This window comes from Apteryx mantelli, chromosome 2 (assembly GCF_036417845.1).
Source record: "Apteryx mantelli isolate bAptMan1 chromosome 2, bAptMan1.hap1, whole genome shotgun sequence".
Taxonomy (NCBI): domain Eukaryota; kingdom Metazoa; phylum Chordata; class Aves; order Apterygiformes; family Apterygidae; genus Apteryx; species Apteryx mantelli.
This window is the reverse complement of record NC_089979.1, coordinates 134,810,039-134,827,174: the sequence shown is the minus strand read 5'-3', so window position 1 is coordinate 134,827,174 and position 17,136 is coordinate 134,810,039. Positions and strand designations below refer to the sequence as shown.

The 17,136-nt window shown below is 38.3% G+C and overlaps 1 protein-coding gene across 3 annotated transcripts in view; it reads left to right on the top strand.

The window, feature by feature from the left end:
• The window catches only part of ABCB5 (ATP binding cassette subfamily B member 5), a 36,220-nt gene extending 27,337 nt beyond the window's left edge, over positions 1-8,883 (top strand). The window contains exons 22-29 of one of the 3 annotated variants that reach the window (XM_067291609.1): positions 60-263; positions 1,048-1,148; positions 2,517-2,657; positions 3,137-3,293; positions 4,960-5,157; positions 6,076-6,282; positions 7,320-7,466; positions 8,005-8,883. In XM_067291609.1, coding sequence (XP_067147710.1) covers positions 60-263; positions 1,048-1,148; positions 2,517-2,657; positions 3,137-3,293; positions 4,960-5,157; positions 6,076-6,282; positions 7,320-7,466; positions 8,005-8,202 — 1,353 coding nt within the window. In that variant the 3' untranslated portion in view covers positions 8,203-8,883. Of the gene's footprint in view, positions 1-59; positions 264-1,047; positions 1,149-2,516; positions 2,658-2,726; positions 2,818-3,136; positions 3,294-4,959; positions 5,158-6,075; positions 6,283-7,319; positions 7,467-8,004 lie in introns of those variants that run through there. The other 2 variants (XM_067291610.1, XM_067291611.1) reach the window with 2 other exon arrangements.
• The last annotated feature ends 8,253 nt before the right edge of the window (positions 8,884-17,136 follow it).

Genomic DNA, 17,136 nt, shown 5'->3' with positions numbered 1-17,136 from the left:
ATAATTAACAAAAAGAAAATCTAATGATGGATGTTTTTGTGTTTCTGGGATTTTTTTAGGCAACTGGAACTCGACTTGGACTGATGACTATGACTGTCTGTACCCTTCTGACTGCCATCGTTATTGCTTTTGTATATGGCTGGCACTTAACTTTGCTTATCCTGGCCTGCATTCCTTTCGTTATTGCTGCAAATGCAGTAAATGTTAGCTCTGTCTCTGGTCATGCAGCAAAAGATCAAAAAGCTTTGGAAGAGGCTGGAAGAGTAAGTTCTCCAATTTTAACTACAGGGTTATGGTGTGAGATCATTTTTAAGGACAACATTGTAGCTTTTTTACAGCTGACTCAATTATCCAAGATAAATGAAAGGGGGAGAGGAAAGGACAGGGTGGGGGAAGAAGGGAATGTTTATATATCCCCAAGAAAAGCAAAACATAGATAACACAAAACATCTGTAAATTGGACTATAAAAATGCATTTGAAAGCTTCCATACCAGGTTTCTGTAGAGGAAAGGGACAGCTAAAACAGCAGCAGCTCAAGTGCTGGTGCACTTTAGGCCTAGTGCAAGCGGTGTAGCTCTGCACTGCTCCATGCTGCAGCCAGGCGTGTAGCTGGGCTGAGTCCTGACAGCTATTTTCTGCTTCCATCATAACATGCAAAGCAGTAGCATGCTCGGGAGCTGTAGGGTGCTGCCTTCATTTACTTGATAGTGCTCTTCTGGGACACAGGGATAGTCCATGCCATTAATCCGGGCTTAATTCATAGGGACCGCAACCTATGGGACAGGGTGTGATGTTCCCTGTGTCCGAACCCAAGGTTCAGAACTGGAATACATTGTCAGCTTCACCCTCACCTTGCTTTGTGACCTTGGGGTGAATAATTTCATTGTTCTGTGCAACTTACCTGATAATAGACCTCAGTCTCTTTTCTGAAGTAAAGACTTTCCAGTTCAAAATAGTAAATGTTAGAGAAGAGAAGCATTTAGGAGTGATTTTGTAGATTTCAGTTATAAGGGGTTACCTCTTATCTGTTTTATCTCCCAATTTAGATTTCAACAGAATCAGTTGAAAATATAAGAACCATAGCTTCACTGACCAGAGAAGATGTGTTTTATGAAAGATACGTTACAAGTTTGACCAGTCCATATAGGTGGGATTTTTTTCTTTAATAATTCTTTTTTGTACTTATTGAATATCCCAGATTTATTATAAATATAATTCCTTTAAATTATCCAATACCTGTATGACTGTGAAGGATATCGATAGCCTTTTAAATAGGTTTGAAATTTGTTTACTTGGTGTGTTTTAGTGCACTTGCTGAGATGTTTGTAGAATGAAAAAATGTCATTTGCATGACTTGCCTTTTCATTATACAAGCACTTCATATACTGTATTCTCCATGTATGTTACAGAATATTGTGTTTGCTTGTGTATATACATAAAATATGGGACTTCAGTTCACTCTGTTTTAGTATAGTGGAATAATGTGATATAACTCAGGAACTGACAGTAAATCCTGTACCACACCCTTCATAACATAAACCAGTTTTATTCCAAAAATATGAATTTTGTTTCAAGGTCATGTTTACCTTGTTTGGCCTGCTACATCTCAACTGACATCTTTGTCTCAGGTGAACCTCACTCTAATAACCATAAATGTCAGGTTTTTCTGGTCCCATTTTGTTTAAATAAAATAGTCTAAAATCTGATTTGTTTCTTTCCTCCCTAGTGGGAGGAAACAGAAGGGCTTGAAAATAAGGCATTGTATAATCTGTTCTCAGCCAAAACAGTGTTAAAAATTAATATTGGGTGAACTAGCAATATCCAGGATATGACCTGGATGCTTCCTGGATGTCAAAGGCTCCTGATTTACAGCTTGGACTAGTAAGGAGACTTCTGTTTCCTCAGAGCATCCTAAACCATGAGGGCAGAGTCAGTTCTCTTAAGTCTGATTCAGTGTGTAGACAATTATCTACACAAAATGAAATTTCTCCAGAAGGATGGATTGAGAAATAGAGGCTAATTCTAAATCCCAGTGGGAATACCCAGCATAATGTCCCTGCTCCAGTTCGGGGATGAGAAGGCTCTGCTCGGACAAGAAGACGAAGACCTGGCAGAAGCCCTCAGGCAGCTCTTAGGCTGGGCTGAAGCTTGTCTGTTTTCTTAGTCAGCTGGGTCATATGTGGTAGTTATTAAAATGTTTTTTTAACTGCTCCAGTGACCTGTCCTAGCTTAGAACAGACGGAGGAAGAGATTCAAGATGACATAACAGAGGATGAAGGTTCTCACTGCTGTAATTTTCTGTCCTAAGGGCAGTTCCAGGTCACCATGCAGGGTGCTTTTAGGGTCAGGCAGTGTTTTTTCTGCGAGTGCATGCATGTTTTAGGTTGTTTTGTGTTTTGGTGGGTGAGCGGTATTGCTTGAAATCTTTAACCCAGAAATCTGGCCATCCCTCAGCCAGTGTCTGCTGTTTCTGTTTTACAAGTTATTATTTATAGAAAGTCTCTTCTTTTATCAGAGGTTCTCTGACAAAAGCCCCTTTCTATGGATTTACGTATGGAGTAGCTCAGTGTGCAAACTACTTTATTAACGCAGCAATCTTCAGATTTGGGGCATGGCTCATTGCCCATTGTATGACCAGCTTTGAAAATATGTTCATGTGAGTATATTTTATGAAGGTAAAGATTGATACATGGGAGAGTGGCTTCAATGCATGCTAATTGTTTAGTCTAATTACAGAACTAATGGAGCACAGAGATTCAGGAATTCGCAGTCTGGTTGGGAGTTCAGTTTGGGCAGAAGGGCTGTTTCTGGGACAGGTGCGTATTCAGGCAGTGAAGCAGCGAGCGTGTTGCCATGCTCAGTGCATTTATTGTGGAGAAACTTTCACTATTTGGCATTTCTTCCAGGCTGAGGATTTTGCACAGAGAAGTGACGTGACATTACTTATCTATAAAGTACTCATAGGAATAAACAGCAAGTTCTAATCCTGTATGAAATATTTCTGGGAGAGGAGCATTAGAAATGTCACAGTCTGAAGATGAAGGAAACTTATTATTTTGAGGGTTTGTTTTATAATTGAGGAGAATAATATATTGTTTCACCTGAAGTGAGTGATGCTCTTTCTTTCACTTTTAGAGTTTTTTCTTCAGTCATATTTGCAGCTATGAATGTTGGTCAGTCTGCTTCCCTGGCACCAGATTATGGCAAAGCTAAAATTTCAGCTCAAAGAATCTTTCAGCTTTTGGACAGAAAACCTCCAATTGACAGTTATAGTGAAGAAGGTGAAAAACTGGTAAGGTTTTTCAGAAAAACCTTAAAGCAAATTAATTAGTAATGTTTTATTGCCCATAACTGTATTCACATAGTTTCATATTTTTTTAGGTGTCACAAAAGACAAACACTATAAAATACTGGTACTGCCTTGTTAATTTCTTTTAATGGACCATTTTATTATTTCAGCATTTCAGTCAGAAGTGAATAATTCTGCTCTGAATGAGCTAAAAAAAATGATATTTCATTCAACTGACCAGCATCTTAAATGGCTTCAGGATAACACAAACAATGTCAGTTCCACTCGCAGTCATATTGGCTTTGAAAGGGTATACAAGAGATAAACAAACAAACAAACAAAAAAACAGTGATAAAAGTGCCCTAGTATAAGAAATATAGACTAGTTCCTTCAGAGACAGAATAGTTCTGTCAAAATCCATTGTCTTACAACAGTGGAAACTCATTCAAGTAAAAATGTGCTCTTGTGGAGTCAAAACTAGCCTGATGAATAATCAGTCTGTTTAAAAACAAAAAAAAATCCAAGCCAAAAAAAACAAGCAATCCTCTCCACCCCAAAAAAATTCACCTCTAAGTCAATTTTTTCAGTAAGGAACTGATCTTGGCACTTGTAAACTGAAAGCATTTCATATAGAAATTTGACAGATTAGAAGGATTACATTTGCACATCCATTTCAAAATGAACCTTCCCTTTAAGGTTTTTAGGTAGTAGCCCCAACTCAGGAAGCTGTAATACAGTTTCTATAACTTTAAGCTCATACGCAAGATATTCAGCCTTTAAAATTACAAGCATGCTTGTGTATTTTCTTGAACCAGGGCCCGCAGGCACAGACTTTGAAAGATTTGGTAGAATGTCCTTTGATAAAATAAGATTTGAATTAAAATACTTGTAGTGTAGGCCAGCTCGAATACCAGTGATGCCTGTGATGTCAGTGGAGCAAAGATTTAAGTCCATTAAATTAGATCTTTAGCTGCTGTGATAGCACTGTACTAGCAGTGCTGCTAGTATGTACGTGGGGTGGCTCATACCCCAAACAATAGGACACACAGTTGTCTTAATGCATTTCTTCCAATCATGCTGATGCAGAATGGCTAAGCAACATCTATAATTGCTCTTTAAAACACAACTTGTCCTAGCTGCATCTAAATTACTAACCACAGGACTTTGCTCTGTTATTCTAAAATCTGATCTTGAGTTTGTGCTATATTCATTCTGTGTATTAGATACTCAAATTGTGCTATCTGAAATGTGAAATCAATAAAGCAAAAGCCATAGATTATACCAAGAGTAAAAGTGCCTCAATTTCAAATATAAGGAGCATAAATGAAAAATATTAAGATCATTGACCTTTCTAAAGTGAAGATTCTCCTGTCAAAGATGAAGTGAAATGAAGTAGAAGAGAGACAGAGATGTAGAAAGTGATTTCTCCAGAAGGTTCTAGCAATTCACATCTGCAGATCATTCCATAAATAACGATATTCCACTTAATCCAATCTGTAATTGCAAAGGAGAAAAACATCAACAACAGTTTTGGAAACACCATCCCAAACTTCATTGTCAATTCTCTCACTTAAACAAGGCTTACAGTATTTGCTTTAACTTAAAAAAAAAAAAAAAAAAAAAAAAAAAAAAAGTTAATGTAAGCATATGAACTTTCTATTGCTTCCAGAGTAATTTTGAAGGCAACATTGAATTCAGAAACATCCATTTTATATATCCGTCAAGACCAGAAGTTCAGGTTTTGCAAGGACTCAGCTTGAAGGTTAATAAAGGACAGACTCTGGCCTTAGTAGGAAGCAGTGGCTGTGGCAAAAGCACATCCATTCAGCTCTTGGAGAGATTTTATGACCCTGTGGAAGGACAAGTGGTAAGCAAGATGTGTATGGCTATTAATAACAGTTAAATCTATAGAGCTCTTTATCTTTTAGGTATTTCAGAGGCCTTCAATGATCCTGGCAATATCTCTGGAGAGATGCCTCTGCATTAGAGGTGTGGATTACTGAGGCTGCAGCCCCCCCGGAGCTAAGATTAAGACCCTTGTCACTGCCTGCCCACATGCATTTGCCATGCGTGCCAGCACTGGCACATGTGTTTGCATGGTAACCTGGCTTAAGGAGCCGATCCGTCCAGGGGAAAGAACGAAGGGGGCAGACAGCATTGCCTCCCTAAAGCTGTTCACAGCCTGCTCGAACAGGACTATAACACTTATGTTACTTACTTGTCAGTAAATCATCTCATTAATGTGAATTCACATATTAGAGACATCAATATATGCTTAAGGTAATATGAACATAATCCCACGGGGATGTTACAGTGTCAGTGTCAGAGGGATGCAATGGAATCTGTCTTGCAGTCCCCAGTAGTGGTTATAGGAGGTCCAGGGACATTTCCTTGGAGGTTTTAAGGCTGAGTGTTTAAATCACAGCAGAGAATATTTGTTGGTATGTTCAGCTTCTAGGGAATATGCTTTCCCCCAAGGTTCCTGGTACTTCTTGTGTTCAGTGAGGTTGGGAGGACTGCAGGAACGGCCTGTGATTTGCACTCTACATTTCTGTCTGCTGGGAAATAGAAGTGAAAACATGCACAAAATTAAAAACTAATGAAAGGAAATATTTATTCATAGCGTTAGTTCAGTTCCCCTTTTTCTGAGAAATTTACTTTATTTCAGCTGGGAATCTAATACGTACCAGGTTTCCTGTTACAATTGGTGTTTCCTGTTTATACTGTGTATGTGTGGATGAGCTCTCTGCTCAACTTGGCATCATTTTTCTGTTGCTTTTCCTAGTTTGCAGATGGATTTGATACCAAGACTTTGCATTTACAATGGCTAAGGTCCAGACTGGGTCTGGTGTCACAGGAGCCCATTTTGTTTGACTGCAGCATTGCTGAAAATATTCAGTACGGAGACAACAGTAGGGCTGTAAGTCAGGAGGAAATTGAAGAAGCAGCTAAAGCAGCAAATATTCATACCTTCATTGAAAAACTGCCAGAGGTAAGAGATGGTGATCTTTCATTCACAGTGACAGTGGATACTTGAAATGACATGGAGAAATCACTTACAAAGATAAAATGAAAAAGAACATTTTTGTTTCCTTTAAGGAGAACAATATGGAATTGATGTTTAAACATGTCAGTCAGTGTGTTTAAGTTTAAAATATTTGTAAAGTCATTCAAAAAAGGCACCAGTTAACATTGTGGTAGACAAAGCAGAATATGAGGAAAAAATAAGTAGGAGGACATTCTATTATTTACATGTAGTACCTTATGTTTTTTTTTTTTTTCTCTTTTTCTGGCTGCAGCTTCTCAAGTTACTCTCAAAGAAAGGTGAATTATACTAAAATATTTCAGTAAAACTAATTTTAATTGGATGGGCAGGCATAGAGAGTGTTTCTTAAAAGAAAGATGTGCAGATAAATGAATGACATGGCATTTTAACCTTCATGCTTGCCAAGAATTTGTTCTAACAAGGAAAAATGCTTTAATATTTGGTTTTCACTATAGTTCCCAGTAACTGAAAATGATGCAATGATGCTGAAAAATTTTTCACTTTCACTACTACTGATATTTGAAAATACATTGAAAAGAGGGTTTGGGATTTTGTTTTTGTTTTTTTTTTATTTATTTCTTTTTTTACTATACACAAGAAACTTGGGATCAAGTCCTTTGTGTAGACTTCAGAAAACATTAAATCTATAGTTACTCTAGTGATCATATGGTCATGGACAGATGTCTCTATCAAACTGTATCACTAGCGGTACCATTCAAGAACTACTCTACCCTTCAGGGAAGTAAATTTTCAGACCAGGTATCATATGCATGGCTGTGTATATATAAGCATTTACATAGGAGGTGTTTATAAAAGCTTAGCTTTATTAAAAATGCTTGTGCTCTTCTTTTTTTTTTTTTTTGCCTATCTTTCAAGGTGGAAATACCTAATTATCTTTATAGCCAAGTATTAAGCTTTACTCTTCTAACCTTCCTTCATAGAGAGTATTCACAGGCTTTCTTTTTTTTCATATTAATACCCAGAAATATAATACCCGAGTGGGTGAGAAAGGAACACAGCTTTCTGGAGGTCAAAAACAAAGAATAGCAATTGCCCGTGCTCTGGTTCGTAAGCCTGCCGTTCTGCTTCTGGATGAAGCTACTTCTGCACTTGACACAGAAAGTGAAAAGGTGAGTAATGATCATTATGCAGAGTATTTATGGCTATGTGCATTGTTAGTTGCTTTCTCTAAAATAAAATTTAGGATCAATTGAAACATAGTGAAATCTGTGAAACAACCAGGCAGGTATATCACTGTAGCTTTTCCAATTACAAGCTGTGAATTTAAAAACACTAGGAAGCAGTGTGTATGTATTAAGTATTTAAAAACAAACAAACAAAAACTACCACTTTAAGTAATACACACCGTGGAGAGCTGATGCTCTTCAGCTGTCTTTTTATTAGCCGTATTTGATGATAAATACTGAACTGGTGTTCTGACCCAAACTGGATGCCCAAGAACCCAATTCTCAACTGACTCATGCTCATATGATCAGTCTTATTGACCTCAGTGAGCCACCTTGTTGAGTAATGGTGTTTCATATATGTATTGACTCATATACCTATGGGAGACATACAAATGATAACAGAGTATGAAATCAAGTATTGTTCCTATGACAAGTGAGACTTTCTAGGTGATAACAGCATTTTCTTTACATCTGTGTGCAGATTGTCCAGAAAGCTCTGGATAACGCCCGGCAAGGTCGAACCTGCATCATTATTGCTCACCGCCTGACAACCGTACAGACAGCGGACGTCATTGCGGTGATTCAGAACGGCAGGGTGGTGGAGCAGGGCACTCACAGCCAGTTGCTGGCAAAGGAAGGACATTACTATGCACTTGTAAATGCACAAGTCTCTAATTAGCTCTGTTTGAAGAAATGTTTATGGGAAGAGAGGAAAAGCTTATAATGAAGTAACATTGGCTGTGTCTATGCTGATGAATAGAGCAGGAGCCAGGGACTTTTTTCTAGCTCTGAGACCATGCATCACAGCCTGGCCACGTGGCATAGTCCTTGGCCTGCGTACCTGTGAGGACAAGTGTCACGCACCTCAGGGTGGGTTGTGAAAGCACACAGGACAGTCTGAGGAGCAAAATCTGCTGGGAGAGTTGCGGGGGATCGTGTAAGCTGGTGGGAGTCAAACCTGTAGTGGTTGCATCCATGCTATGACTTGGGTAGGGCACCCGCCTCTTGCTGTGACCAGATCATGGCCCACGCCCGCTGGCACAGGCTAAACAGGGAGTACAACAGTGGTTAATCACCATGGATAAGCAACGGCCCGGTGCTCTTGCTTGGCCCTGTGGTGTTTCTCACCAGCTAGATGCAGCCATAAAGTCTCCTTGATTTGATAATGATGACTGTTGTTTCTCACTGCTGAGGTTCAAAATAAAGGCATTTATACTAAATTTAGAGAGAAGGGTGGGTTTTTTCCACTTTATGGCACATTTTTGATACTACACACACTTCTTGGAGATTCAGTGTTCTATTTCAGACAATAATTGTAATAATTGTATGCCTTCCATGTCAATAAATTGACATAAAAGATGCCATTGTTTTGTTTAGTGTTTTTCAGTTGTTGACCTAACAAAGTTTAATCACTCTTTGCAGTCATCAGGGTCATTTCAAATAAAGTCTTCTGTGGGCTAGGATAGTTCCTTTGGAGCTGATTCATGTTAACCATGTAAATAGCTGCTTTTTTTTAAGCGTTTTTCAACATGTGATCCTTTATTTTGAATGCTTTTGAAGATTGTTTGAAGTATTACAAAATTGATAGTTTGTTTACACAAATTTTCTTTAATAATTAGTTATTCCTCTGATATAGTCTTCAGGATGCCTTAATGCATCCTTCAGTAGTTGAAAAATACATATAACCAGACAGAGTGGCTCAACAGCCATGTTTTTGGCTGACTAAACCCAGCTGCAGTATTTTAATTTTCCAAGGCTTTGCATGTGGTTTTGGTTTAGGACTTATGGCCTGGACCAATATGGAGTATTTATAATTTCCAGATAACCCTGCTCAATTTGTGGCAAACAAAATCTAAAGTATCGACCATCTCCTTTGCTCATTTTAGTTGTTTTCGGGCATCAAAATCTATGAGGGGAATAAAATTAAAAAAAAAAAAAATCTGGTCTCAGCTTTACCAAAATAAATACAGTCACTCTCCCCCACACAGTCTTTCCCAGAGACCATTACCAGGAAGAGTTATCACTCATTCAGGCACCCCTGTTGGGTGACCTTTTCACTTTCTCATTATAGGAAAATACCACAAGAGCTGCTGTCCTCATTACATTCCCCATTATCCAAAGTGGAATCCAATTAAATTCCCTTTTCCCTGTTTTGTTTCTGCACTGGAGTTAAAATTACAAGCAGTAGAGTTTGATTCTCAATTTTGAAAATAAAATATCTTCTTTCCTACACCAGAAATCCTTTGGGGAAGAAAAGAATGATTGATTTTGTATTTTGGTTTTGATATATATTTGCCTTTCATCACAAAACCAACTATTCCTTGTTACAATTGTTAAATCTATTACAGTAAAAAAATCAAGTAAAAATGGGAAATTAAAACAAATATTATATAAATAGAGATAGCAAACGTTATGTTACATGGCTTATTTAATGAATCAAGTAACATCTGTGCCTAGTTAATGGAAGATCTTTGTGGAAAATATCACAATTATATCCATGCAGATGACAGAGAAGAATCCAAAATGCAGGATTACGCAGCATGCTTCCTACCCTGGAATCATTTAGTACTGCAGTGGCAAGATGGGTGAGGAAATATGCACTGTTTGACCGGAACCGTGGCATGGTCAGCCTAAAAAAATAAGTTCAGGGACTACTGGGACTTGTGTGTTTCCTTGTTTGCTCTTTCAGGGGCCAGCATTACCCACAAGGGATAGAAAAGGGACTACACTTGCATCATTTTGGGCATGTTCCTCACTCCCTGTTTACATAGAGCAGTCTCATGCCACAATAGCCGGATAGTTTCAATACCATCTACGTATGTTAAGGATGAATAATGGTCTTGAAGTAAAACACCTACCAGCAATGTGTCACATCATTCCTGATGGAAAAGTGGGCTTGGATTTATGTCGGGGTCAGAACAAGCAGGTGCTGTGAAGTTGCAGTCGAGGGACTGCATGTGCTGCTCTGGGCTGTGAGAGCAGAGCTGGGGAAAGATCAGCGACCTATGGGTGCTTCTTAGAAATGTCTCTTCTCTTCTGTGACTAAAAAATAGAAAATACAGTTGAAGTAAATAGGATTCATTTACTTCAGTTTACAAATGAGATGTTACAAAACATAAGCACATATTTTTCTGATTTATCTCAATATAAACATTAAAAAAAACACTAATATCACAGCCTAGTTAAAAAGATCAGCTGCAGAACTGAAAAAAACAACAAACAAAAGCAAATCCTACCCAGCACAAACAAGATGGTCATCATGGAAATAGAACAAAATCATAATCATTTATAAGAACAACAGAAGAGCATACTATTGAATGCTTGTTAAAACGAAAACTGAGTTGGATGATTTTACTGTCTCCATGAGATATAAATAGGTTAATATACTCAGTCTGTAAGCACTAGTTACAAACTCCATGCCCTGACAGTTTATTTCAGCTCATCCAAGTCACCTTCCACATCTGGCTATGCCCATACAGCTTGCAGACTGGCTGTGCTCCAATTAAAAGCAGACCTAAGTTCAGAGCCAAATGCATGTTAAAAGCAGCTTTTCAGCAGCAAAATCCATTCTGGTGTTGAGATCAAAAGAATTAGCCTGACCAAAAAGAAATGCCTACAAGGACACATTTTAAGAGCATTTACAAGCAAGTATTTGTTGGCCCCATAACTCTTTGTCCTGTGCTGCCATGTATCCCTGGTGCCACCATTAAAGCCACTTCCCTTATCCCTGCCCAAGCAGAGGCAATTAGTTTCCAAATGTGCCCAAAATATGGTTAGTATCTGCAAGTGTCACCAGGGACCTCACCCCTAACATGGGCTGCCATGAGCATTGCAAAGAAGAAAACCTATCAGGCCATCCCCATTAACTAGCACTAACAGCCTCAGTCCCAACTAGATGAGAAGCGCTTAGCCCATACACTTGCACTATGCCAGCGCTGATCTAAGCCTGCAAAGGAATTACTAATGTATGATGTTCTGAAGAAGAGAGCCAAGGCTTCAGAGAAAGCATTCATAAGGGACTTTGGAGAAAGAGTTGACAGTGTCTTAACCACTCAACCTTGCTGGAGTGTCATACATAGTGGTTACATTTAATTAAAACTTTGCAGTCAGGAATCTAGTTTAAACTGCTAATTACTAACGCAAACTGAAACCCCAGAGATGGGATAAGTCGTTGACAGAAATGTGTGAACTATAGGTCACAGGAACGGATTATCCTTAGGCTTCAAAGTGTTATTTGTCTTCTTATTTGTGCAGGCACTAAAGTGCAACAGCCCTGATGGGTGTGGACATTTCCCATTCCTGGATGTCTTACTTCAGTTTGGAATACCTGTCAGTAGATCAGGAACAACGCTCTTTGTAAAGCAGTAAATGAATGTAGTGTTTATCATCATGTGTTTTCCCCAAATGTCTGCTTTTCTCTGCAAACTATAAAATTTCTATTTATATTCATCTAAAAATGATAAAAAGTGCACAGCCCCATAAAGTTTTTACTTGATAATGCTGGTTGTATGGCAAGAAGGAAAACTTTCATCAAAATTGCAATTCACAATCCTTGTACTTCTAGAAACTATCTTCTTTTTTGAAAAGTGCAGAGAAAAGAACAATTGGAGTTTATTTAGGTCAACTGAAATACTAAATCAATATGTCCTTTCATCTATTTTTGTACTGGGATTAGATTTATGAGTTTAATTACAATTCTGAAAGTTTGTAAAATTCTATTAAACCATCTGTGACAGGCAATAACTAACTGTCCTCTCTTAGCTATAATCAACACACATTGTACCGATGACTTTTCACTTATGTGTTTTCAAGTGTAAATGTGTCTGGCTAGCAGAGAGCTCACAGGGCTCTTGTCATACTAAGCTATAGGAAAATTCCTGTCACATTTGGGAGCAGGCCTGCTTAAATGTTAATGGTAGGCAATTTCACCTAATTAGTAAGGGAAATGTTAAGAAACTATGCAGGACCATTAAGGTCTGTTCACCTGACATTGCTGGAGGGTTTGAAGTGAAACTGCTCTCCTCCACTCTACTCCAGGAAACTAGCTACCCTTGTGACGCTGTTTTAAAAAAAACACACGTGTGCATGCATGCGCGTGCACCCCCCCCACACACACACACACACACCAGATCTGCACAAGGTCTTACTACATACATATCAATAGAACAGTTGCAACTACGCCGACAACCTAGCATGGTAACCTGTAGCAAATTGGTTTGCACACATCCAACAGCAAGAGTTTGTGCATCTGTCCAAGGGTTAAGTGTCATTTCTGGATGAGTCTCAGGCCTTCCCTTCCACAAAGCAGAATTTCATAGCATTTTCGTAGCAATGCTTGAGCCATGTCTCAGTTTAGAGACTGCTACCAAGGGAGCTCTACCTAGGTAACTAATTTTTCTAAGGAGAAAGAGCCAAAAGCAAAAGAGTTCATATAGATTATTGGAAGACATGGTCATATGTCTTGCTGGAGAAGGAAGTAGAGTGACAGCTTTTCTGAGGAAAAGAGTTTCTGCTTGGAAATGGACTTGTATTATAATAGAGAAATGTGGCTTGGCAATCACTACTGCTATATCCACACATTCTACATGAACTGGCCAAGCCAAGGAGTGAGTAAAAGCCAGTACATTACTTGACCTATTTCCATGTATTCATACTGCTGAATGTAGGACAAACTTGAGTTCTGTAAAATATATGATCTCTATCTGTATAAGTTCTGAGAAGATGTCAAGGTATTTCCAAGACATAGGGCACAGCTGGGCAAAAAGAGATATAGTTAGGCAATGAGACCATCAAACTTGAGAGGCTTATTTTGTTAAGTCCTGATCCTTACGTGTTCACAAAACACTGACAGTTTCATGCAATGGTAGGAGAATCCGTTTGCCCTGCTACTCTTTAACAGCCTCCAGCTTCCTTTTAAATGTTATCTCAGACTGCTTATCCACTTATAGGTCTCCCTGGACTGTTCCCTTCCAGTTGCATGGGTTGCTTTTCCTCTATAAGCACCTGCCTAGCTCACGCAACAGATGCTGTACCGTGCGATCAGACCCAAAATGATAGATGGAGACAAGAGGGAAATGCCAAAAGCAATAGAGATGCAAAAGGGTTATTTTCTAAAATTAAGAAAACTTTCTCAGCAGGAGACTGGTTATTGCACTCAGTAAGTGGATTCTTTCTCCCTGACGTAGCACAACATCAAGACCACAGGCAGCTCTCATCCACCTGAGAACTTAGCAGTCGTCTTTTCATTTTAACATTTATTTCCTACTTGGCTCACCAGCAGTTATAGCCAGAAACTATTTTATGAAGCATGCCTTTCTGTCTGGAAATAATAGTTTGCTGTGTCCCTAGGGAAGATAACACATCCATTCTAGTTATCACCAAGCTGTCCAACATCAGTATCACATGCTCCAAAGCAAGCTCACTAAGCTTTCCTGAAGTTCTCATGAAGATGTCAGTCTTTATTTTACTGATTCCTTTTATAGAAAGATACATTTAAATCTTGTCAGCCTAATATATAGTTTTTGTTGATATGCTTGAATTGACCATCATATATTTCCTTGCTCTCTGGTTTCCATAGACGTAACCTCCTCATTTCTTTTTAATCATTGGAAAAGTCATTGTGACATTTAGGTGCCATAATCCAAGAGAAAAAAAGTCTTGCAGTTAATCACCACTAGAATAGTTCCTTTTGGTACTATCCTCACTATCCGAAGGAATGACTTGAATGTTGCTATTTTTGTGAAAATAATGGTTTAAGTTGACTCCTGATTGCAAAAGGACATCCACAGTATTTGATCCACTAAGGGTAGCAGTTCTGGAGAAAGTACATGGCGTTCTAGGAAGAGGGAAACAAGCAGCAAGCAGGCACTGAAATGGGACACATCTCACTCAACTTTAGACATCTAGATCTAAAGCAATCACTTAGATTACTTTTAAAATATCTCTAGGATATGAGTCACATATTTTCAGATGTCTGCATTAGAACACGATAAACAGCACCAAAGACGTGCCTATTTCTTACCATAAATCTAAATGAGGAGTCTCAATTTTCATTCATAGATGTCTACACTAGGTGAAGGGTGTTCCACCTTGAATGCTTGATTTCTCTGAAAGGATCTGCTAGGTTAGCTTAACAGTCCTACAAATATTATTTGGAGGTCCTGATCACAAAGGCAATGGGGATGGTATTCTTATAGACAAGGAGCGCTTTGGTGGAGAAGTGGTGCTTCTGCAGCGCTGGGAGGTGAAGTTTCTCAGTCTAGGTACAAGGAGTGCAAGAAGGTTGAAGTGAAGGACAGAAATTCAGGAAACAGGAATTATTTATGCTGAATGTGCAAAATGGAAGAGAAAGTTAGAGATTACAGAAGCTGCAGCATCCAAAAGGGTTTATAATGAGTGAACTAGCAGAATGTCCCCCCCCCCCTTTTTTTCCCCTCTCTTCTTCTGGATGGGATAAGGGGAGTTTTAAATAAGGAGTTAACTTAAAATTTTCAGTGATCAAAATAAATGGCCTCTTTGACAATCCCACATTTTGGGGGGGGGGGGGAGGGAATTGGGGGGGGGAGGTGTTCCCCTGCCTCCAAAGAAACTACACTAAAAAGCATAAGTGGAGTTCTCATTTTCACATCTGCTGTTCATAGGAACATACACCTGGCAGTGTAGTGTGTGTTGCTTCAGACAAAAACTCAACCAAGTAAGTATCACTTTATACAGCACTAATGGGCTCTGTTATAAACCTAGTACATGTGTTTATTTACTGTAAATGATGTGTACATCAGCAACAGTGAATATGAAAACTAAGTTTTAATGGGTCACTTTTATGATGCTAGAGCAATGTGAAGAAACATCTGTAATATGATTTACTTTTTAATACTTAGTAAAGGAATTTTAGCTGGAATAAACAGGCCCTATAAAGACTCACATGACTTATTTTCTTCAATTTATTTCATACATACTTCAAGACCTGGAGCACTTTTTTCCATGAATTTATGCCAACCCTTTTGGGGCATATCCAGTGTTATGTTTTAAGTTTTCTGTCTTTCTGTTAAATCTTTGTACCTTGCCATAATTATTTTACATTTATATATCAAGTTTCATAACATGATAGTGCATATTGATTCTGATAAAGATTGTCTGTGTCCACCATCTTTATAAGTTCTTTGCATCTATTACTTAATTGTTTCTTGCAAATAATCTCAGTTATAGATGTGTTTTTCCTCAGAGAAAATGTCTAAATTAGCCCTTTTAAGGAAAGGAGGAAAGCATGCACATTGCAATATATATGAATATACTTAAATATATATTTAATATATAAATATATTTATATGTATTCAAATACTATTAAATATTGTTTCATATGAGAAGTTTGGAAAGAATCTAAATGAAAATTCAGATGAAACACAGTAAAATCCCATTTGCTTTCAGCATTTTAGTTCAATCTTGCAGAGAGTCAATAGTAGCTTTTTTTGACAGACATCAAGCTTTGATGATGCAATTTACCTATTCAGCTTAGTCAGACACATAAGCCACCACTCTTGACTCACATACTGCATTTGCCCACATGGTATTAGTTACTCATGCAGATTTATTCCATTTTTCAGCAGATAAGCCTCTGTTAGCTTTTATGTCTAAGCCTTTTAGCCATACCTCCTGGGAAAGCAATTAAACTCCTTGCACTTGAAAAGCCCAGACAGGTCACTTTATGAAAACGGCACCAGATCTGTCAGGACCCCAGAAATTGTCCCTTGGCTTTCATGAGAGTCAGCGTAATGAAAAGCTGCAGAATCCAAATGAGCCTTTCTGAAAACATTTCTCACAGCGAAAAAAATCAAACCTCTTGCGGTCTCACTGCCTTGCCACAGGCTTGCTTTCTTCCAGAAAGTATAACTTTCCTGTGAAGCTTCATATTTTCATTCTCCCTCCAACCATCCCACAAATAGCCATTGTTTTCTGCAAAACACTGGGGCCACACTGACCCCCTGCTGCTCAGCTGGGACCTTTGAAGAACCTCAAGAAGAGCAAGGAAAGGGCCCAGCACAGAAGTAGCCTAGAACTGCCGCACGCCACAGGCCAAAACCTGAAAAATTGAATGTCCTTAAAAAGCAGCACACACTACCAGGAGCACAGCTCTCATACCACCCTAGTTGTAATTACATAGTTATTGCCAAGTGTCAGTAAAGAACTCTATTATGTGAGTGACATTTAAAATGCATTTCATTAAAGTTCAACATTTGCCATGACTTCTTCAGTTTGTTTTCATCTTTATGGCGAATATAGTACATCCAAAAATGTATTTTACCCTCCTTTCCTGTTAATTACATTCAAACATAATGCTCCCAGGATGGCACATTCACATAAACATTCACATATGTTTATAATAAACTTGTGCTAAAACAAATCATATTTAATCCAAGTCTCAGTTTTTCAGTATATCACAAGCAAAGGAAAATAGGAATTGATAAGTGATTTCTTTAACACTGCATGTGTTATTTGATTGTGTGATCTGTAAACAGACTTTTGTTCAAAACTGTCTGCTGCATTTTATATATTTTTTTTAAATACATACAGTAGTTCTATTTTTTTCCTCTAATTTGATGAAGTTTCCTTCAGTCCC